Source organism: Aptenodytes patagonicus, chromosome 3 (assembly GCF_965638725.1).
Source record: "Aptenodytes patagonicus chromosome 3, bAptPat1.pri.cur, whole genome shotgun sequence".
NCBI classification, from domain to species: domain Eukaryota; kingdom Metazoa; phylum Chordata; class Aves; order Sphenisciformes; family Spheniscidae; genus Aptenodytes; species Aptenodytes patagonicus.
The window spans coordinates 7609143-7632470 of NC_134951.1; the positions used below are offsets into that span (position 1 = coordinate 7609143).

A 23328-nucleotide genomic window follows, 5' to 3' on the forward strand; every position below is an offset into this window, starting at 1 on the left:
TTCCTTGATATCTGTTCTGTTCAATAGCAACTTGTGTTGTGGGATGCTTGAATATGTGGAAGGAGTGTCTCTTAAAAGAGCTGAATCTGTCGGGGAACTTGTGGAAAAGATCAGAACGATCATGGAAGGAACCTTTTCAGAACTAGGTGGAAAACTTCTGCACGGTGTGCTCGGACCTTCACAGGTGCCATCTCTTCTTATTACCTCCCTGAGAGTCGGAGGAAGGAGAAGATCGAACCTTTCTTTCTAGCCATGTGTCTGGTGGTGCTTTTTAAGTAGCTTTGAGACTGTGTCTTTTCAGATGCATGACCTCTTTTGAAGAGAGTGCTAACTCTCCAGGATCCAGACAGTTGCCAGAAAGGACTTTTCTGTTCTGCTAGCAAGGAAAAAGTTATGCTTTTAGATGCATTTGCACTAGTGACTTCTAGAATTTATCTTCGAATAAACAGAGCAAGTGACTTGTAAAACCTGCTCGCTAAAATCACAGTTTCATAAATACCATTGTGTGTGGATGTTTTGTAAAGGAGTGCTCCTGGATAACCTCACCGGTTTAATCTGTGGATAGTGCCTGTACACAGCAGTCATGACTTTGGTCGTGCGTGAGCATTTACAAGAGAGAGCATGTGCAGTAAACTATTGCAGAAGTTGCTGTTTTGGGTCGCACATGTCAACATCTGGAATTATTTTGGGAGGGGTGTTCAGTGTGATGTATCAGAGATGACCAAATAGCCAAACAGAATAAAAAGATCAAAGCATTTCCTCATCTGGTTTCTTAAGGAGACATGGATTTTATTTTATTCCTTTAACTTTTTTTTGATCAGTCCCCATGCTTCTTCCTTTCCTAGTGATTTGAAAATACATATTTGTAGTACCCAGCCTTTGCTACTTCTGAGAAAAAACGTTAATCAAATTTTTAGGCAAATGCTACCAGGTAGAAAAATATTGCAGCTAACTACTAGCACAGAGCTCTTTGCACATTGTTTTCATGATGGTCTAGAATAGACTTGACAGGTGTAGGCTAGGTCTGCTTCACAAAACTGTACTGATGGACCAGAAATGTGAAGAATGGTAGAAAATACCATCCATTGGTTGTGCAATATACTGGGATAATTTGTCTTAGGTAATTTGTCTTCACTACTGTGAGGCGATCTTTGCTTCCATTTATATCTAAAAGATGCTATTTATATATATATGCAGATAACTTGTAACTGTTACTTCAATGGAAGATAATTTGGTCACTTTTTTCGTGGGGAAAATAAGGTAAAATCAACTCCACAAGGGGATCGGTTCTGCCAGTTACCTGAGAATAATTCAGTATTTAGCCCTTGCAATTGTTTTCATAAATTGAGTAGTTACAACTGACACTACTGATCATGAAATCAAAGGTGGAGGCAGATGGGTTCAGAAATTAAATGGCTAATATTGAAGAGAGCAGGCTACAAGGATCAGAAGTAGCTTTTAGGGAAGAAGGCCCTTGTGCTATGTGCTGGCTGAATCCACAGGGTTTTTTGTTTATAGAACATGTGAGTTTTGCGTGCAAAACACACGACAAAGTGCACATAATAACTGTATCATTGCTGTAAAACTCTTGTTTCTCCTTCATATCTTCCCCCTGTCAGATGCAGCACTAAATAGCAGATTTATTTTTGTAGTATTACATTTGTAGTATTTGCATGCTGTGTTATCAAGCATAATCAAAATTCATGACTCAATTAGCGGAATTTTTATTAAAAAAAAAAAATATCAGGTTGGCAAAACTGCTTGTTTCAGCCTTCCCCCCCCCCCCCCTTGTTTAGAAGTCTGAGATTTCCTCATCTTATAGAAATAAGTTGATGGAATTCACACTCAAAAAGAAAAAAGTACCGATGTGCGTACCAGAGCTGTAACTCCCTCTTGTGGAAATTGTATCACGTGGTAAGATTTTGAAATGGAAGATGAGTTGTGAAATTGTCATCTGTGTTGCTAGCACCCAGAGATGTGCAGATGCTCTCCACCAAAGCGTGTAGAACTTCTTTAACCTGTTTATTAATATCGATTAAAGATACCTTTTCTGGTAATACAGTTTGTATATAGTCAGGTTTTTTAAAGACAGTGTGGTGAGGAGGCTGAAGCAAGTACACTCAAGAAATTTGTTTTATTCCTGTCTGTCTCTGAACTGGCATCGCTTTGCCTTGCAAGTCTGTAAAGTGCTTTGCTGACCATATTTCTTGGCAGAAGAATAAATAGACGGTTGAGTCGCTTTCTGTATCGTAAGCATTAAAAGTCCCTTTCTTATGGCTCTTGGGTGTAGTATGGGTGAGTCAAGGCATTTGAATTTTAGTTTTCTGTGATGTATTTTGTAAAGCACGAGGTGCCGGAGCCTGGTCACCACTTGTCAGGGATCTATGCTTAAAATTTGTTTCAGAGGACCGGAGTCTGAATTTGAACCATCCACAGCAAAGCTATATTTGAGCACCAGGATGTCTTTAAAAATAACAGTGCTCTTTTCATTGCCTGTCTGTCTCTGTAGCTGCCAGGTTTTGCATGCGTTCTGGTTGCCTGGAGGTAGGCTAGCGTTTAAAAACTATGCCTGTGTGTCAGGCGTAGTGAACCTACAAAACAAGGCTAAAAAAAGATAATGTAAACAACTGCTGTTGTTTTGGTTTTCCCTGTTGCTTTTCTTTCTTATCTAAAACCAGCTTTCCAGCCCCAAAACAGAGCAGTTGAAATTAAATATTTTGAAAATTTATCTTAATTACCATTTTTAAGTAGTGCTCATTAGGCAAATACATTTGATTTATTTAAGACATTTTGAAAACTGTTCATAAATTTGAAGAGCACAATTCTTACTCAGTCTTCTGGCATTGTTTTACACCTTCACCGATGCATGCCCAGCTTTTGCTTGTTCTGCTTTGGACTGTGGGGAATTCCTGATAAACGTTCCATTAAATTTTGGAGTATTGCAGTGTAAATGACACACCAGGAATCCAAGCACATAACTGAGCGTTAGAGTCGTCATGCTTCCTAATTCTTGAACAGGTTTATTTCCAGTGCAAAAATGAGTTGTTTTGTGAATAGCAAAGCCAACAAAATTTGGCATCCAACAGACTTCTATCCTTAGGACTGCTCTGTGTGCCACCACAAAATCCTTGTGTGTCTTGGCTACTGTCGTTGGCTGGCCAGCTCTGATGAGAAAGTATCTGTACCTTCTGACACGTCTAAAGCTAGGCATATGCTGTTCAGCCAGTTGCCTCCTGCTAGAAAGAATGGACAGCTTAGTTTTCCATTACTCTGTGATGTCCTTAAGGATTTTTCTCTGTTCTATCCAACATTATCTGTAGAAATTATATCTTTGGAACTTGTGTCTTTTGATCAGAATTGTTTGAAGCTGTTCAATGGATACGAGGCCAGTGTGAATAGGACTGCTGGAAACTGGACAAGACAGAGAAAAAGACAGATGGACAGCAAGAATACATAAAAATTTCCTTAGAAAACCAGGCTAAAAGTTGCATCTCTATTTCATAAACAGTTTTAATATTTTTCCCTGCCCACAGCAGGGGGGTTGGACTAGATGACCTTTAAAGGTCACTTCCAACCCAAACCATTCTGTGATTTTCTTCTTCTGTTACATGTGTAATGCCTGTTATTCTGTCTTACCTTTAGAAAGCTGATGAACATTTTGCTGCTCTTCTGGATTAATTGGCATGGGGCTAGTCTCGTGTTTCAGGATCATTGCTGTAGTGATAGAAGTGACAGTAAATTATTTTCTTGCTCTTCTTTTTGCCTACTGTTTCTACATCTTTGGTAGGTTTCTTTAAAGAGAAATCATGGTCATTTGAACCTTCCCAAAGTTGTTTGTAGAGTTTTATAAGTGAAGTATGGATGGAATTGATAGGAATTTCCTTCTGCTTTATTGGTAACGTGCAAAATATTTCTATACAGGTAGAAGAAGGCTGGTGGAGTGGAACACTGAATGGCAAAGCAGGGTTGTTTCCTTCAAACTTTGTGAAAGAATTGGAATTGACAGATGATGGAGAAACACAGGACACTCTGGATGACACAGGAGGTATTCTGTTTGTTGTAAACCCTTAGCAAAGTCATTTTAGATCTCAGGTATAGTTTGGAGTATTATGGTTGTAGTACAACAAAAATTGTAAAAAATTTGAGCTTCCTAAGAATGGTAAGTATTTAATTTCATTCTAGAAAATATTGATGCTGAGTATGAAGATACCTGTCTTGCTCCCAATACACTTCTAATAAAATTGCAGTCAAGGTCTTGATCTTGCAAATGTATATCCTGCATTTTATCACTAGAAATCTTATCATATTCAGTGTTGAGCTTTTTTTAGTATTGGATTTGAAGTTATTCTTCCATTTAATAGCTTTTTTCAGTCTTATTCTCACAGACATGAGTTCTCTAACATGGAAAACTTAAGCGTTTAACCATGTCAGTTGAGAATTAAAACTTGAATTGAATCAAAACAGTATAGAGACCCTCAACTTAAAATGAATCCTGGGAAGGGGGCCCTGGTTCTTTATTATGTTTTACTCTAACAATAAAATGTTTTTAAGGCAGTATTTCCATTTAGCCGTTCCCTTGTGGCTATGACTGTATAGCTCGGGCAGAAGCAGATGGTCTGTGGCTGAACAGTAGTTGAGTGCCGAGTGGTGCCAGGCAGGTGCATGCTTTACAGGCAATTACTTTGTTCCCTTAAAACTGCACTTTAGAGGCATTCATGCCTTCATAGACAGTTTGAAGGCTGGGGACTTGTGATATGATACTGCTGGAATGGGAGTGTTCTTTGGGAACAACATCTTAATGTGAGTTAATCGATGCTTAAAGACAGCTGTGTAATGTTCAAGGGAAAAAGTTATTTTCCCCCCCCTCCCCCTTGTAGTAATGTGCACCCTCATTTACAAGGTGTTCAGTATTGATTGTTTCTAACAAGGGTTTGCTCAGGGATAGGAAAGAAAAGTCTGGCTTGTTGGTTTGTTTTGGTTTGTTTTGGTTTTGGGTTGTTGGGGGTTTTTTTGTAAATTGTGGAAGTAATTTCAGTAGTGTAAAACAAGAGTTGCTTGACTTGAGCAGTCCGAAATAGCTCAGTGGCTATCTCCTTGGAGGTAAAGTTCCCTGAGTTTAGTGGGGTCTGGTGAGATTAATTTACAAATGGGTATGTGTTGGTCTTAATTCCTGAATACTGAGATTAGTGGGACTGCACAGTAATTTGAAGTAATTGTATTTTCTGTCAGTAACTAACAAGTTATGATTTTCAGCCCCTCACACCCCCAGGGGTTTTATTTAATGCTCAGTACTTTCACAGTCAGGATCTCAAGTATCTGCTAGTTCTTTCCTCACTCCTGGGAAACAGTAAATGCCCCATTCACTGAGCTATGGTCTTTCAAACATGCAACCTGGACTCTTCTCATCAATGAAATTTCTAGCTATCCTTTTAGATATCGAAAAGGGATATAACGAAGTGAAGAGTAATTCAATGGAGAAAAGGTGAGAAACTGAAGTCAAGAGGCTATGTAACTTTGTGGTATTATCGAAACCCCTTAAATTTATGGTTGAGGGAAGAGGCTTTAATCTTTATTGCAATTCCCAGGGATGCATACGCTGGGAAGAACTTAACTGACAGGCTAAAAGATGTGGAGGCTATTTTTAACTTGGTTTATAAAAGCTGTCTATTTTCACATGACTGTCTCCTGGAATTCTGCATGTGGAAATAGTTTGCCCGTGAATACTAGTTTGTAGGTTTTAACAGATTTGACTGTAACTTAAAAATTAAAAAAAAAAAAAAAAGTCTTAAAAGCTCCTAACACCTAAATTAAGTTCTTCTCTGAACTACATTTTTTGGGGGTGGATAAATGTTGTCCCTTAAAACTGAACAATTAAAAGAATCTTAAATACTTTTTATCTACCAGTGATTAATCTCAAACAACTATACCTAATTTGAACGTTTAACTCATTTAACATAGGTTTTAAGGGTTATCAGGTTAAAAAGCTATTTAAATAAATTTGCAAGAAACTCTTTTCAGGTATTTTTGATAGTGCATTTTAAGCAATAGGAAAATTTCACTTTGGTGCCTTGAGAGGCATCACTCTACTACTGAAACACGCTGTTTTTTCCTGTGGCTGTGGTCAGACGTGGTAGAAACATGGTAGGACTCACTGTGGACCTTTATTGATTATCACTTTCAGCAGCTATAGCTGTGCAAATGACAAGCTTTTAAATGTTGGACTAAAAACACGTCTTCAGAGAATGCGTAAGCAGTGTTTCATAAAACTAATGGAAAACATAACATTGACGTTTATAGACTGTGGAGCCTGCGTGATAATTGAAATAGCAAGAAGTATTAGTGATCTAATGACTTAGTTGCCAGAGTATTCAGTCCAATACTGGTGTCACTTCAAATGGTCTTATGTTAAATACACAACTAGAACAAATGTGAGGTATTACAGCTACAATAATGTTCCTAGAAAAGCTGTTTAGCAAGAGCAGTGCACACAGCTGTGTTATTCCACTTTTCTTTTCCCAGAAGAGAAAATAATTTCAGATATTAAAACAACTTTTTCTTTCTGTTTTTACTTTCAGAGTCTGTTTTCAGTGGTCCTACCTCACCTGTGGTCTCTCCAGGAAATGGGAGTGAACCTGGATCTGGACCAGCACAGCCAAAGAAAATCCGAGGTATTGGGTTTGGAGATATCTTTAAAGAAGGCTCAGTGAAACTGAAGACAAGATTATCCAGTAATGAATCAGAAGATAAAAAGCAAGATAAGGTTTGTAGCAGTTCATATTGTTATTTTTGGGTTTCCTGTAAAAACAATTTAAAAGACGTGGAATCCGAAGACATAATATCTTACAGATGCTGAATACACTGGCCACTTTAAAATTTGTCAATATCGTTCCATAATCAGACCATAATCATCTCACAGAGCTCTTGCTTATAAAACCAAACAAGCCTCCTCAAACTTCTTTCATAGTATATTTAACATTGATTCCAAAAGGTCTATTCAAACGTCTTGGTATTTAAAACATTAGAGAGGAAAAACCAAGCTGATATAAAAATTGTCATTTCAAAGCCATGTGGTGTAAGACATAATAACTTCTCAAACACATCTACAGTACAAGGTCTCTCATAGTTCTCTTTGTAACAGACTTTGTATACAATCTGGGACAAGATTGTTAGGTCTTCCTATACAAGTTAAACTTGGCCTTCAAAACAAGGAATATCTTGGGGTTTCTTTAGGTTTTGGTTTGGTTTTTTTTCCCCAGTTTTGGTGGGTGTTGAGATTGTTGTTCTAGGTGTCAGCCATCATTACCAATGTAAATGTCCTTCAGTGAATGCTGCCAAGCTTTTGTCTTTGATGTCTTAGGTTAATGAGCTACATGAACTGCTGATTGTGTAAGCCTGAAAAAGACTGTTCTACAATTTTGCATCCTCTTTCATTTTCTTTTCTCCTTTTTTATGAGTGAGTGGGAAAAGGAGCACTTTTATCCTCTATATATCAAACTTAAAGCTTAGGAGAGAGCAGATAATGTGATGATAGAGAAATTGCTTTAGTTTGAGTTTTATTTTGATCTGAACCCAAGTGTGCTCTTATCTCTTGGAAGCACAACAGCGATGTTCAGTCCTTTATCTTGAACTTATGCATTGTTTATACCAAGAGCTTATGTATGGATTTTCAGCTTTTGATGAATTAACGGCAGCTGAGATAATCCAGTGTTTCACTTTTTACTCAAGTGATCAATTTGAGAAAGCTTTTAAAACCTTTGTTCAGTTTCAATTTTTTGTCTGTGGGTTATGGTCATTAATGCTGTTTTGCTGACTGATTTGCTTTCCTCTGCTGCTATGGAAATAATTGTAATGGTGTAGGGCAAAAGGTGGGGTGAGTCCCTGGGGAGACGGTAGGGACAGATACTTCCTTGAATGTGTTTTCCCTCCGTAGCAGTGCTAAGAGCGGTGCTCATCCACCCATAGACATGGTGTGTGTCCTCTTTGTTTCTGGTCCAGCCAAAACATCAGATGATTCAGAAAGTGAAAGTTACAAGAGTGTTGCTTTCTGTTTAAGGCTCCGGGAATGTTATCTCCTAAGGAAGATGTTGTTTAGTTTGGAGAAGAGAAGGCTCCAGGGATACTTTATTGCATTCTTTCAGTATATAAAGGGGGCTTATAAGAAGGATGTAGACAGACTTTTTACCGAGGTCTGTAGTGACAGGACAAAGGGCAATGGTTTTAAACTGAAAGAGGGTAGATTTAGACTGGACACGAGGGAGAAATTCTTTATGATGAGGGTGGTGAGACACTGGAACAGGTTGCCCAGAGAAGTTGTGGATGCCCCATCCCTGGAAGTGTTCAAGGCCAGGTTGGGCGGGGCTTTGAGCAACCTGATCTTAGTGAAAGATGTCCCTGACCATGACAGGAGGGTTGGACTAAATGATCATTGAAGGTCCCTTCCAACCCAAACTATTCTGTGATTCTATGAAGGCACATTGATTTTCTTTGGTTCTCTCCAGGCTTTGTCCCTTGAACACTCCATCTTTGTGTGAATGCTGTTAGACTGTGGTTTCAGGATCTAGCTTTCAATTTGCTTTCTTGTCATGAGATCGTTCAAAAGTGTGTTTCCCTACTTTCTACCTTGTAACTTGGGAGTATAAAGAGCCTATCTAAAGTATGTTCAATTAATGTGACGTCTGCTCAGACATTTTGAATTGTGTTATGTGACTGTGTATAAACACTTAAGATATGTTGGCACTCTGTTTTGTTAGTTGGCTTGTCTGGAAAGTTGTTGTAGGCCACTTCTCAGCAAGAGGGGAAATGAAGTGAGAAAACAGTTCTGCATAGCTTAAAGACAATGAAATAAACAGTTGAGTTTAGCACTTCATATTCCACTTATGCTTGTTGCCGAAGTCATCCTAAAGGCAGACAGACTTACAGAATAACGTGGAGAGCCCTAGGGAGAAAATTCTCATGAAGGTCTTGCGAAAATAGATGGCTTCTTTGGATTTGTGCTCAACTCGCTTTGGAGTTAGATGGAGGGATGCTGGAAGGGCATTCTCAGTCTTTAAGCCAGTAAAGAAAAGAGCTGTCATCAGGAAACTCTAGAGCAGAGAGGGCGGCTTTTCCCTTGTGGAATTCAGAGACTGTTCAGCACAGGAAGGCTGAGCACTGATGTATCTGAAGTGCTCAAGAGTATGTATGCTCCTGCAGGAGATAGATAGGTTTCAGCTGGTCCCAGCATCTTGCCTGGGCTCAGGCTATTTATACCCCGTCTGCCTAAACTTCCTCTTGCACTTCTAATTGCATCTCATTTTGGAAGGGGGAAATGTAGAGAACTATTTCCATGGTGGACTTGTTTATTCTCATAGGTGAGTTATTTTAGTGCTTCCTTCATCTAGCATTCTGGAGTGAGTTAAATTGTATATGTGCTCCAAGAACATCCCAAGTGGCTGTGGCTTCCTCTATGGTATGTCAGAGGTACCAAACACCGGCCCACAGGCATCATCTGGTTTTAAGGAGAGTAAATCTAGTTCTCTGGCAGTAGAGAGTCTGCAAAGTTTAAATGAAAATGAACAGAGTAACTAAAGGCAATGGGATTTTTCACGTCAGTAACACTATTAGGGCTGCTCAGGTAAGTACTGACTGTAAGATCATATTCTATGTTTGTAGCTCATAGGGTTGTGAAGAAGTGGCTGCAACTGAAGCTGTCTGAATCTTCCTGGCAGCTCAGTAAGTCTGTGGGGGGGGAGCGGGGGGGCGGGGTGGAATATTGGAACAATTATTTTGGTTAGATGTTAAGTCTGAAACTTGTTACCGGTTGCAATGCCTCTGTGCTTTTTTGCTTCAGGAGGAATCTCTAGTGACGTTTATCTGTTCTGGTTCTGTTCTGTACATATCACTAAGAGTGAAGGGAAGCTGGGATGGGCTTTCATGTGCTCTTACATTTGTCTGAGTAGTTAAAAACTGATTGCCTCTTCTGCTGAGGTGGTGTATGACTACTGAATATTCCTGCTTTATTCCAGTGCAAAGTAAGCGTGGTCAGTGCGTTACTTTCAGCAGAGCTGTTAAATAATTGCTTCTGCTCTGTGCTGGAGGAGGCAATTTTCAGGATAATGGAACAGTAACACTTGGAACTGCTGAAATATGATTGCAAAAGTATATGTGGCAATGTCCTGAGATTGGTTTCCAGTTTGAAAGCTGTGCTGTGTCTTTAATTGGTAGACAAAATTCTAATTGCAGTGGCCGTAACTACAGTAAGTTAAGTATTTAATGGGAAAGCTCACTGAATCTCTTGGAGATGGTCATTCGCATCATCTCAGCTAATGAAAACCTGACTGCGTCCTGTAGCGTAATCAAAAGTAAAAATGAATTTTTGTTAACAAAGTTCTGTTTCGTTCATACAGCCATCACCTAACCATCCCCCTGGAACAAAGCTAATTCATTTTCCCAGTACAACAAAAACTGAAAGCTCGTCAGAAGTAGTAAAATCAGAAGCTGAAAGTAAACCAAAAGGTAAGGCTGATGGAACTTTACATCTATTACTTGGTAGTCCTCTCTAGGGAAGTATTTGGTTGTCACTTTTTTTGCTGTTAAAATCTTAAACTTTTGTCTGGACTGGGTTTTTGTGTAATGTTCCGTACCTTTGAGGAGTTATGCAAATGCAAAAAAGTCTGAAGGAGTTTTTGCTTGCATTTCTGTGGAAAATGAATCAAAAACACTTGTAGGGTTGTCTCCCAGAACAAAATAAGGCTAGGGTATGAAGTTTTATTGCAGCAGCCCCTTTGCATTAATTTGCTACGTTGACGTGCTCAAACTGACTGACCTCCTGCCTAGCTTTCAGTGTTCAACCGGGATGCTGGAAATCTATTGCTATGGAACAGTCCCCTAACTCAGTTTCTGTCCCTAGGCTATAGAAGTGACTTTCTAGGCTCAGGATTTACTGTGGAGTTGCTAGTGTCTTGTCATAACTGTATGCAAAGTTTCTTGCATCAGAAAGTTGGTGCTTAGGTTTTGTTGAAGTCTGTTCCCTAGATAATCCAGTTCCATTGTGGTTCTGTTTATAACTTATTTTTTATTTTTCTTTTTTATTATCTCTAAGAATTTATGACTTCATTTAACTACCGAATTGCATAGTTTTATCTAGAGAGGTATTTTTAAGTCAACCCAAAACATCTTGTGGGAGTGCCACCCCCATATAAAAAACTAACTTCAATTATGTGATGTGTAGACAGCTAATTTCACCTGGTTCCAGAGCAGACCTTTTTTTGACTTCTGTATTGTAATTTCAAGTATATTTTTGTTTTATGTGGAAATACCTTATTTTGGTGTAAGTGGGTTGTTTTACATGGAATGCATAATTTGCAGAAATAAGAAAACTGTTACAAACAATTGACTTTTTGCCTATGTTCAGGAGTTGTGTAATCTAGCAGAACAGGGCACTTGAAATGGCAGGCTTGTTAGTCAGAGCCCTAGTTTATCTGTAGCTATAGCAGTATATAGGGCATTCATGCCATTTTAGCCATATTTTGGCTTTATTGACTTGGATAGCTATAAATAGCATTACCATATTTACAAACAGCTGATTACTGTCAAGAAGTGTTTGATGTAATGGCTTGAGCGTAGTTAATACTTAAGTTTTACCATTGCAAAGCACATATCAAAAGTTTGTGTACGATGCATTCAACGGAAGTAGATGCTTACTTGCAGCTTTGAAATCTTTACTAAACTTCAAAATTGGGATAGTCTTGGGGTCTTAAACCATTCCAGTGCTATTGCTGTAAGAGCCAGCAAGACAGTGTGCAGCCCTGAGCATTGTGAAATTTGACTTGTCTAAAACTTTGCATAAAAATTAACCCAAGTCTGCCTAAAAAATCTGAACATTCAGTACTGAACACTCAGAATATTCGGTATGTAGCTCTTTTCATAATTTCAGGTGCATCTCATACTAAAAGCATAGAAATTGGACTAATCCAGTAGTCGTGCTGAGTCTCTGCTCCCCAGAGAAATGAACACATCAGAGAGGAGCTCGAATATGGTAGTAATAGATGCTGTAGAACATCAGTAGATAATACCTATAGACACCATTTAAGAACATCTTACAACCTTTGGAAGAAAGCTTGTTTTCTTCCTTAGTGTTTTATTTTAATATAGACCATATTACAGTTTATGTATATCATCCTCAGTTTTGAGAGAGCAAGTTTAAAATAAACTGTGTTCAGTATGTTAGTAAACAAGCAGAGATCTCTAAAATGTTTAGACTAGTGTGGCTTATTTTGTGGTGTGGCTCTGCTATTTCTGGGAAGCTTGTTTTGGCCTCTGGTGCAAGTATGTAAAAATATTTTGTTTAAAAAATAAAATAATCACAATTTGACCCCTTTCCCCCCGTTATGTTAGACTACATCATCTGTGATTCCTGCTGCTGTATTGTTAGTCCTGAGTCTTTGGAAAAGATTCAGTTTTAAACTACCTTTTACTAAAAGTATTTACTGAAGTTCAGATTTACTGTTTTGTAAATACCATCTTAGATTTAAATGCTGGAAAGTTAAACTGGACTCTTTCCTCGTCTTAACTACTGGCAGAATATCAGGCTCACAAAATAAGATGCCGAAGTGGCAAATTGTACATACTCTTAACGTAGGTGGCTGGGTTTCTAGGGTGGTGCTGACTGCTGGGGTTCGCAGCCTGGCACATACAGGGACCTTGGCAGTCTGCAGGGTGCTGGGCTCCCTGTCTCCAGCCTTCCTGGCAGCTGGAGCAGAGTGAAAGGTTCCCTTTCTGGCACGGTTTTTTGTCTGTTGTGGGACTTGGTGCATGTGAGGACGGGAGAAGCGCTTGGAAGAGGAGGAGGAGGAGGACCGCATAGTTCAGCTGTACTGGCCAAATCCCCAGGCAGTAAGGAAATGCATGTATTTTTACAGAATCAGAATGTATAGAAATGTATTACACTTGTGTTACACTTAGTAATTACTAATTAATAAAATCCCTGAATTTGATAGATATTTGTAGTGTATCTGTTAGATTTTTTTTTTTTAGTCAGTGATTTTTTTTTTTGACCTTGATTTAAACATTCATCTCTCTGACATGGTTCTGCTTATGTTTCTGTAGTTCTTCATAAACCACAATATAGTCAATCTATAGTTGAGCATTTTTGATCACTAGATAAGGCAGTAAAATAATGCAAGTTCTTGTACCTAGGATTACTCATGCGGTTACGTATCTATATATGTCTATCTCTTAAGCTTGGCATACTTTTGCATTTTAACAATGGTTGGCACTGACCAAGGTAGATTTTTTTCTTTTTTAATTTAAGAATACAATTTGTGCTTTCTTTTAAATACAGAGTTATATCTTGATTAAACAAAATACAACAACAACAAAAAGGTTCAAATGCAACTCACTCATTTACTTTCTTACCATCCAGCAAAAGGCAGTCATTAACAAGTTGACTTGCAGACGATCCTAATGATGCCTTGATGTTGTGCTGTCAGATAACTGAGGGTTAATACAGCTGCTCACTTGTGCGTTGTGTCAGTGCCAAATACCCGACAGGTTATGGCAGCACATTAGAGTCCATTTTGTTTGCTTCCTCTTCCTTAATCTGTCAGAAATCCAGCCTTTTTATCAGCTAAATAATTTTAAATGTGCTGGGGTTAAAAAAGGTGCAAAAAATGCTTTGCAGTCAAGACTTCTGTATTAATGTACTTTGGCCTGCCTTATGTTGTTTTTGTTCTAGTGTGGGAAAGGAAAACAAATCCTCCTGCTTTTTTACCTGAAATCGTTATCACAATTTTAAATGGATTAGTTATTGAACTGTACCAAATGGAAAGAAAGGAATTTATTCTTTCTACTTTTTGCAGAGGAGGCTGTGACTGTCTGAGTTGATCACGCAGATGAGCTCAGGTTTCAGGTGCTTAGTCAAGGAACTCCTTTGCTTCAGTTAGTTGATGTCACTGCAGACTTTCAGCAAATGTCCTGCTTGGGTATTTGAAGTTTCTGTAATTGTACGTGTTGTTAAAGGATGTCACTTTGAAACAGTTGCATGTATTTAATTAGGATTGCAAATTTGAAATTTAGATCAATTTTGAGAAAATATCATATAAACTCTCAATGGAAAGCTTGAAACCATTTTTGTCTAAAGTAGCTCAAAATTGAATATATAATTATATAATATATTAAATATTACATTGTATATATAATACATATATTCTTATATAATATATACAGGGAGGGTTAGATAGGCTGTTACAATTGAGTAGGCTCCTCTTTTCTCCCTCAGAAGTCAGAGTACTTGAATTACGTTGCTGTTGTGGAAAAAAATGTTTTGGAGCTTAAACTACTGACTTCACAAAGATTTATCTCCATTGCTCTGTAAATGTATAATCTTATTTTTCTTGTGATATGAATGACATGGTGAACATTTGCAAAGCAGTCTCAGATGGCTATCCTAGAAGGGAAGTATGTTTATAGTGATAATCTCTGAGCTCTCCTTTCAGACAGCACAAGTGAGTTGGTATTATGTATGTTACTACCCATGGTATGCAAGTGTAGTAATTGTGCTGCTTTGTTTCAGCCAAGGAATATTGCAGGACAATATTTTCCTGTGAAGGCTCAAATGATGAACTCAGCTTTAAAGAAGGCGAGATCATTCAAATAATCAGTAAGGTAAGATGTTTGGTCTGCTTTAACCGTTTATATAGCTTTTGTGGGTTTGTACAGGTAGGTAACATGTAAAATGTAAAAGCGGGAGAGTCTGTTGGAGTGGATATTCCCGTAGACTGATTTGTCTCATGTGAGGGTCAAATCTTGGCTTCTTTGCTTGGTGGAGATACAGATGTCCTTAAAGATTGTTCCAGAGTGGGAAGTTATCTTAGACTCCTCAAAGGCCAGTCGGATCAGTATACACCCAGTACCAAATGCCTTTTCAGTGAGGAAATTGGAAAAACATTGCAAATAGCCCTTTTACCTTCAGAACTTGTACTTCTTCTCTGGTGATATATCAGGCTGACCTAGAGGTGGTGGTTGGAAAGTATTATTGTGTCAAAAGGAGAGAAATTAAGATCTGTACTGACTGATTTTGATCTAGGTATTATGAAAAAAAACCTGAGCAAATGTTTTCAGTAGGAGAATGAAGTCCAGGTGTTAGACACTTGCTATTTCAGAATAACCATACCGAAGTTAATGATACAGTCTGGTTATTTAGAGAAAGATGATTATTTAGTTGAATATTTCTATTTGTGTTGAATGTTGAAAACACCTTTTTGAAAGGTCATCTTGTTACAGAGATGGTTTTTAACAGGCAATGAACCTACCCATACTTAATTTTCCTGCAGTACTCTGCAGTCTTTTGCTAGTTACTGTTTAGATGCTGCTATATTAAGGAATAACAACTTGCCTAAAAAAAGTGGAAAGTCCTTCCCCCCCTCCCCCCCCCTCCCCCCCCCCAGCTTTCACACAGTTGTGGAAGAAAAGTAACACTTTGTTTCTTTAGGAGGATTTTAGTTTATGGAAAAGATTGCTGCTTTTCTTAACAAGAAAATTGATATCAGTATTATTGACAGTAATTACAGTGGAAAAGAATAGTTACGGAAGGCACATTTTGAAACACGACAGCCCTTGGCCCAGGGGATTATCTTCACTGTATCTCTTGCCTCTCTGTTCTTTTTAAACTCATTTACCCAAAGCATACCCTGGTCCAAACTGGAGCGAAGAAGGGTTATCCAGAGCAGAGCTCTCCCTCCAAAACCATCTTCTGAAGTTTGAGTACATTAATTTAACTGTCAGGTGGCTGACTCAGTCCAGGGTTTTGATCTTGCAAGTGTTAAGGTATTTTCTTCTAGCACATTCACTTTGTGTAAAGCCTGTCCCCCTCAGCCATTTCTTCTCTGTTTGTTCTGCATATGATCGTTTTCCAAGGAGTTGTCTCTGACTTGCTATCATGCCTCAGCACTCTCTAAATGAAGTTTAGCAATGGATGCCTTATCCCATTCATGACTGCACACTGTTCAGAAATTGGACTCTACAGTACTTAATTGAAAGGGTGATGGAGGGAGAAATGAAAGAAAACTTCAGCAAACTTTTACTTTCATCACTAATCATCCATTCAGGTCTTTTTCCTGCCGATTCCTCCTTTAGTTTAATGTGGGGTGGGATTTTTTTTTGTTAAATTATTTTATTTCATATTTTATTTTTCCCGCTCTCCTTTACCTGTTCAGTGTCTCAGCTGAACTTAGTGTTGAATTGTCCTTGCTGTGGACTGAACTTTGGGATGAACTACTTGGTGCTGCTAACAGTGGCACATATCAGCAGTAATCCACTTGGGCTTGTATGCAGGAGCGACATCTGCAGTAGTTTGCATCTGAGGCACAGAGGAAAGCTGTTATTTATGCTGCTAAAAATATTCGAATAATGTCGTACTTTCTGTTATGGATAAACTAAGGCCTTGATCCAGTAAGATCATGTAATGGATTTCTGTGCCACTGAATTAATTCTCCTTTTTTTTTTCCTTATGTCTCAACGTGGTGATTTTTTTCCTCAGTAGGGTACATCCTATTGCTTCTTCATCCTTTTCAGACCGATGGACCTGATCAATCACATCAGAATCACTTTTATTTAGTAGAATTGTGTTACTCCAATGACACTTGAAGTATTTACCGAATAAGTTGCCAGTCAAGGAAGTTGCGAATACTGAATATTGTGTATTGGGTCATAACTGGGTTTATGTCCTTTCCTTCCCTTTGCAGATCTTATCCTTATACCCTTATCTTACATATGATATAATATCATTTCATTCTGCTTTTCAGAAAAACAAAAAGTGACCAAATCTGATCTGTAGCTGTTTCCCCTTGTTAAGGTGGCCAAAGTATTCCTCTTATAAACACGATATTTCAAACAAACGATTATTTTTATATTGTGGGTAAAAGCAAAAACGTTGTTCCTGTAACTGTATCTCTTCTGGGGAAGAAGTAAATATTGATTGAAATATTCCTGTTTATTTTAGGACACTGGAGAGCCAGGCTGGTGGAAAGGAGAACTCAATGGTAAAGAAGGAGTCTTCCCAGATAACTTTGCTATTCAAATACAAGAGTCTGATAAAGACTTCCCTGTAAGTTCTTACGTGTATCGTTCAGTAGCACAAAAAAGTATTGATGGAAATGCAAGGAATAAAAGACTTCACAGCACATTCTGCTGCTTAAAATATTATTACAGTTGTGGCAGTTTTTAACTTTATCTTGAATTGGCTATATCAAAGAAGAAAGATTTAAAGGTTGATGTTTGTGTTTAAACTTCTCCTTAAATGTTAAACTGAGGCATGCTTTTCGAGATTAACTGTAATTAATGAGGATGATTAGGTCATACAGAAAAGGATATAGCTCTGATAACATGGTGGTATGTGTAACTGACTACTGAATTAATCCCTTACTGTTTTGGAAGGAGATAAGCAGTCGGTCTCTTCCATAGGTAGTCCTGTAAGTAACTATAACTGCAAAATGCTGAATGACCCCTGTGGGACTGACTGGGATTTTTCCATGTGAAGACTTGCCAGTAGGTTGCAGTGCGTGAAGGATAATCTTTGGGTGGGATCTAGAAATACTTTTTTTCCACCATCTCATGTGCTAACTTGTACCACATGAAAACATGAATTTCTAGTCCTTGGTCTGGTAATTTTGGTTCTTATTTTATAATTTTTTTTTTTGTTGAGATTAGTGTGATGTTTTGGTTCTGACAAGTTTGTGTAGTAAAGATGGTTGTGTTAATTCACAAATGTACGTCATCCCCAGATGGGACGGATTCAGCTCCAGTTCAGGACATCTAAACGTTGAAGCCTGTATCTCAGCAGAACAGAGTTTGAGTTTCATAGTAATTTAGTGCCATTTGGTCTGGAATTGGAGACGCTCACAGAGGATTGCTAGATACAACCTGACAGATAGTTATTAACTTAGCATTAGCCTCAGTTACCTAACGTACGCAGAAAGTCTAGTTACTCCAAGTCAGGATTTTCTTTTCAAATTGATTCTCAGCTTTGCAAGGATGGCATAAATGCTGTAGCATACGGCTGACTTGGTTTGAGGGGTGGGTGGGTAGTATCGCTGTTTTGCAATACAGAATTGCTCCTGTGAGAGAGGGGAAAAAAATTATTCTTTTACCATAAACAATGTTTCCTGCAGACAGACCTTCCTTTATTCTGCTTTGTGTAGTGTGTCTCAGTACAGGGATTCACCTTGCCCTGAGCAGCTTCGAAGTTCAAGGTATTGGATGGCTGATTATTGTAATCAGCTATTTGATAGCGACTTAATAAAAACACATCAAAATTGTATCATGGCAAGTTGATGTTGAACTTTCAGTGTAATTGTTTTTGATATAGGCAGCAGTGCTGCACAGCTGGATAATGTATTTGATTTTGTGGGAAAGAAGGAAAATACGGTCTTGTTATTTAAGTTCAGTAGCTTTTGTGTTCTCTGGAACTAGAGAAAGAAATTTAATATGGGTTTTCATGCTTGCTTAATTACATTTCACTTGTCAGAATAAAATCTTTCTGCATTAAGAAGAGCTTATTCAATAGTGATAGGGGCACAGAAGTGAAATCCATCCATAGCAACTGTTTCAAAAATACCCACTAAAAGGCATTTTTGGAGGGGCTGTATTAGACTGAGCCCATACGGTTTCAGCAGTGTTTGTGTAAAGAACAAGTGCTTTTGTAGGCTTTTGTGATCGTTTTATTAGTGAGTCTTGTCCTTAGTACAACCACAAAGATACCCCTTCTAGAGCATTTTCATGAATCAGATTCTGAGGATGAGGTGGCTGGAGGTGTCTGTCCTCAGAGGTGCCAGTTCTCCTTCAGCAGGAGAGAGAATCAAATTCAACTTTACCAGTTTAAGGAAAGTGATTAGTGACTGCATTTTAAAATAGAGTTATTTTCAATGTACAGTACTGTGGCACCATAATACTTCGAAAATTTTGAATGGCTAGAGTAGTTTGTGCACCTTTCCTTACTTAAATATACAGTGATAAGGAAGCTCAAACCAATGTTTTTCGTGTGTTTATGTTGCAAATGCTGCTATTTTTTTGTCTTACACTGTTGTAATTTAGCAACAATTAATTGAAATAGTTCTTTCGATATTTAGTTTCAAACCTTTTTTTTTTCAGTGAAAGTGACCATTTTTGGTTCAAAAACTTACCTGATTACTCCTTTAAACTTGCATTGTACTAACCCAGATTGAGGTTTACATATTGAAATTAAAATGGGTGTGAACAGAGCAATTTTTTGGCTAGAAAAGATGTAGTTCTTAATTTTTAGTTCTTTGTACCTCTGCTGCTTATGCATGTTGCTGAAGCACTGATCTGAGATTTGAAGAAACCTGCATTTTGTTCCTGTTTTTGCAACTGGTTGTCTGGGAGATATCAAAGGAATTACTCCAGTTCTCTGTGTTTCCTGTCTGTGAATTGATTGCCTCCTTTGTGAAGTACTTTGAAATCAGCTAGTAAACAAGCTAGACATTACAGTATGCAAAACAAAACAGAAACAAGGCTGTCTTCGATAGAGAATATCTGTTTGTTTATTTATTTGACTTTTGTTTGTTTGTTTTGCATTTTGCAGAAGCCAAAGAAACCTCCACCTCCAGTTAAAACTCCAGGTACGTAATATATGTATGGTGGTACGTGTCTGAGGAAATACTAAGTTTCAGAAGCAATGCATAACTTCAAAAGAAAATTCAGAAGTAGCTTTCTATTTCCTAGTAACACAGCCACCCGTAGTCACAGTTTGAGGTTACTTTTTATGCTTTATGTATTATGCTGCTGCTATATATTTTTCAAAATTATGATGGAGCCTACTTTTGGAAACATTTTAATGCAGGCCTACAGTTTGCTGGACTCAAAAGAGTGTTTATAAATGGTATTACACTCCTTGCAAAGGAGAAAATATAACACAAATTCGTGTATGTCATATTTTTAGCTAGTAACTAAGATAATTAAAGCTCTTTGAGAAATGTCTATGGTTTGTTTTTGCATTCAGCTCCTAAGCCTGAATTGCCAACTGGAGAGAAGAAATTCCCTTCTTTGAGGCCTGAAGAAAAAGGTGAGACCAGTTTTCTCCATAGTGAATTTCAGACTACGTAAACGAGTTACAATTTTTAGCTTGGCTGCTCTGTGCAATAGGTGCCTGTTTGGAAGACGTCATACAGGTTCTCTTGATACCATCTACTGAAGTTGTCGTGTCTGTGATGTTACGGAAATGCGTTTAGATTGATTAGAAGAGCAACTACACTTTCATGAAATGTGTATTTCTTGTTATTACATGACATTCTGAAAAATGTTGATTGCACTGCGTAATAACATAGTTACTACTGAATTCATTTAAGTATAGTTCTGTGATAGTGACTGCAGTTTTGAATAGCAATAGTACGTTATTAGAAATGAAAATGTTTGCTGCTGCTTCTGAATGTTTTGGCCAAAATCAGTCTCTGATGGAAAATATTTTTGAAAGAAATACATGGAACAGTTACAACACGCCTTAGACAGATGTTACGGTCACAATGCTCAGAAATTGAGATTCCTTGTCCTGTTAATTCTTGCCATATTCCATGTTTTCCAGTTCCACAAAATGTGGAGGTGTTTACCACTTTTCTTAAAATTTAAAGGACCCTTTTTTTTCAGAAGAAAAGCTACTATTATCACCCAAACACATTTCTAAAAGGCTTCTTTTCATATTTGAAAAACTTGCCAAATCAAACTGTTAAACTTTTTTAATTGTGTTTAAAAGTCAGAAGCTTAAACAAACATGCTGGTTGGGTCTTAAAGAAGAAATTCTGACGTTACTGCAGCTTAACCATATTACAAAAACATACTCTGTTCTGTGAATCGTGAACTATGGCTGACCATTGGCTAAACAGCATTTTGACAAGTAAGCCTGCTCGATGGGTTTCTTGACTTCCTTGGGCAGTTTTTATAACTCACGTTTTAAACAAAGCACGTTCTCAGGTGTTTCATATGAAGAATACTTGTTAAAATCAGCTGTTTCCTCTGCATGTGAGCAAACAAGTTATCTTTATCTGTTGGAACAGTATCTTCAGGTGTGAATTGAGATCAGCTGTATGATTCTAGAAATTTTGATCACTTGGCTCTTTATAAGTTTAAGTTTATTTAAACTGAAGTAAGTTTAATTCTAGACTGGTTCTGTTTGTACTATGGTCTTGACCTTTACATAGTTGAGTTCAACTATTCGTGGAGGAATATAGGAAAAAATATATTGAGTGACACCATCCAAAATGCTCAGGAATATGAAAGCTTCTGAAAAATTAAGTAAGGTAGAGAACCGTCCTTTACTGTGGTACAGGAAATGATGGAGGAAAAGTTTGTCTTGTATTCAGTTGAAGGTCAGGTCTTAAGTTACTTATTGAGATAGCAGTAGTGTTTTACTAGAAGAAATGCCCGTTTATCAGTGCAGTTTTACTTGTGGAAAAATAACCATGTTGATACTAGTGATTAAATTCATTAAGTATGAAATTGTACTGTAGTAAGTTTTCAAAATAAAATTAATTGAGCAGCTCTAATCACAAGCTATCAAACCATGTAATATTTTTTATGCCTATTGGGAGACTAACAAATCTGCCTTTAACTGCAATCAAAAATTGATCAAAAATTAAAAGCAATACTCCTATAAGTATTTCTGTATTTATAGTGAAGGACACTTGGTGGTATCATCTAGAAATTTTTGTCCAGCGTAAATGTCTTCAGATTAGTATTTTTATTTCCATTACTAAACTGCTCATTTTTAGCCAAGCCTTATCTTTTTCATTGCGGAACAAAATCTAAATGAGGCATGCCACTTTGTCCAGCAGAATTGTCCGGTTTCTGTGGTGTCACGGTGAATCTTGACCTTTGGTATTAACTTTTTCCACTTAGCTGTGGACTGTTTTTATATTCAGATTTTGAGTGGGAGTAATTGAAGGGAAAACTGACAGATGATAATTCAGGATACAATCTGATGACAGCATTTTTTCTGCCCTGTTCGTGAACTCACTTATTCTTAAAAACAAAAAGAGTAATTCTCAACTTGTGTTCAGCATAGCTAAAATAAAGCTAATTGATCTTCAGTAATACTAACTGCTATCGGGCTTTTAAAATTTAAATTTTGCATATAGGATCAGTAGGCAGAAGTGGCTAGCACTGTTAACAGGCTGTTTTACACAGGACAGTCAGCACCACCGTGTGGCAAAATCCTTTCACTACTTCAGTATTTTAATTTTTTTCACTCAATACTAAGAGAGACTGGAAGGAGATGCCAACCAGTTTAGGTTTTTTGTTCCTATCTCCTCCTAATGTTCAAATGTCCCAAAGAAGGAAGATAATTCTGCCCTGGATAATGCTTTTTTGCAGAAGTATCTCTATGATCTGTTTACTTCCAAGTACTCCTCTGAAAGAATATCGGTGTTTTCCCATTTTATGGTTGGAGGGCTGACACTCAGTGGCTGCAGGACTTGCCCAAAGGAAGTCAGTCATAGACCTGGCAGCTCAGGCACTTAGCTGGGATGGAGCTGAAGCAAATTTCCAACCCTACCCCCAAATCCATAGCATATGTAAACATTTTACATTAGACCAATACTTGGTTAAAAGCAAAGTCATAGGAGGGGAGGATGGAGAGAATCAAAGCTGAAGGTCAGCCTCTCCATCCCAGTTTACTGATTTACTGCCCTGTAAGGGCAGTAATTGTAAAGGACTGTAACTCCTTACTGTAACCTAACAACAATCTTTTAAATCCTCAGTGCTTTATGCATGCCTGACTTAGCTGTAGCATAGTTTTACACAGAAAAGTAGAAGGCATGCTCTGGATATCTCACAGGGTGTGATTAGGGAACATGGGTTGAAGAGTATTCAACTAACATTTGTGAAGCAGCTTGAATTCTTCGGTGTCCCATATGTTATATGTCAGCTCCTCTGGACCATATTCAATTAAGTCATGTATGCATTGAACAATTTTTTTTGTTGTTGTTTGATTATCCGTACTTAATTTGTATCTTGAATTTGTAGGAAGGTAGACTTTATCTAAAATAAATTCAGTTACTCAGGTAAATACTCATTTTCCTCCCTTTTCTCCATAGATAAGTTATGCTGCTTTTGTGTATGGAAGAAGTCTAGTTACAACAAAATAAAAAACCCAAACCCTACCTTTTTAAGAGGAGATCAGGTGAATTCGTAGAAAAGAGAAAGCAGTAGCAGTACGGAGAGATTCTTGGTTCTTAGCTGTCATTTGCAGTGCAATAATGTGAATCCATAATTTCTTACTACTGTTTCATGTCAGTAGAAGGACATTTTGCTTACTTTAACATGTTTTGTAAGTTCAGGTAAGTA

General features: G+C 37.7%; 1 protein-coding gene across 2 annotated transcripts in view; it reads left to right on the top strand.

The window, feature by feature from the left end:
- CD2AP (CD2 associated protein) overlaps positions 1-23328 on the top strand; it is an 88264-nt gene that overhangs the window by 49273 nt on the left and 15663 nt on the right. For both annotated transcript variants that reach the window (XM_076332669.1, XM_076332670.1), the window contains exons 5-11: positions 3922-4045; positions 6576-6760; positions 10386-10494; positions 14552-14643; positions 16979-17083; positions 19577-19613; positions 19994-20056. In XM_076332669.1, coding sequence (XP_076188784.1) covers positions 3922-4045; positions 6576-6760; positions 10386-10494; positions 14552-14643; positions 16979-17083; positions 19577-19613; positions 19994-20056 — 715 coding nt within the window. The remainder of the gene's footprint in view (positions 1-3921; positions 4046-6575; positions 6761-10385; positions 10495-14551; positions 14644-16978; positions 17084-19576; positions 19614-19993; positions 20057-23328) is intronic.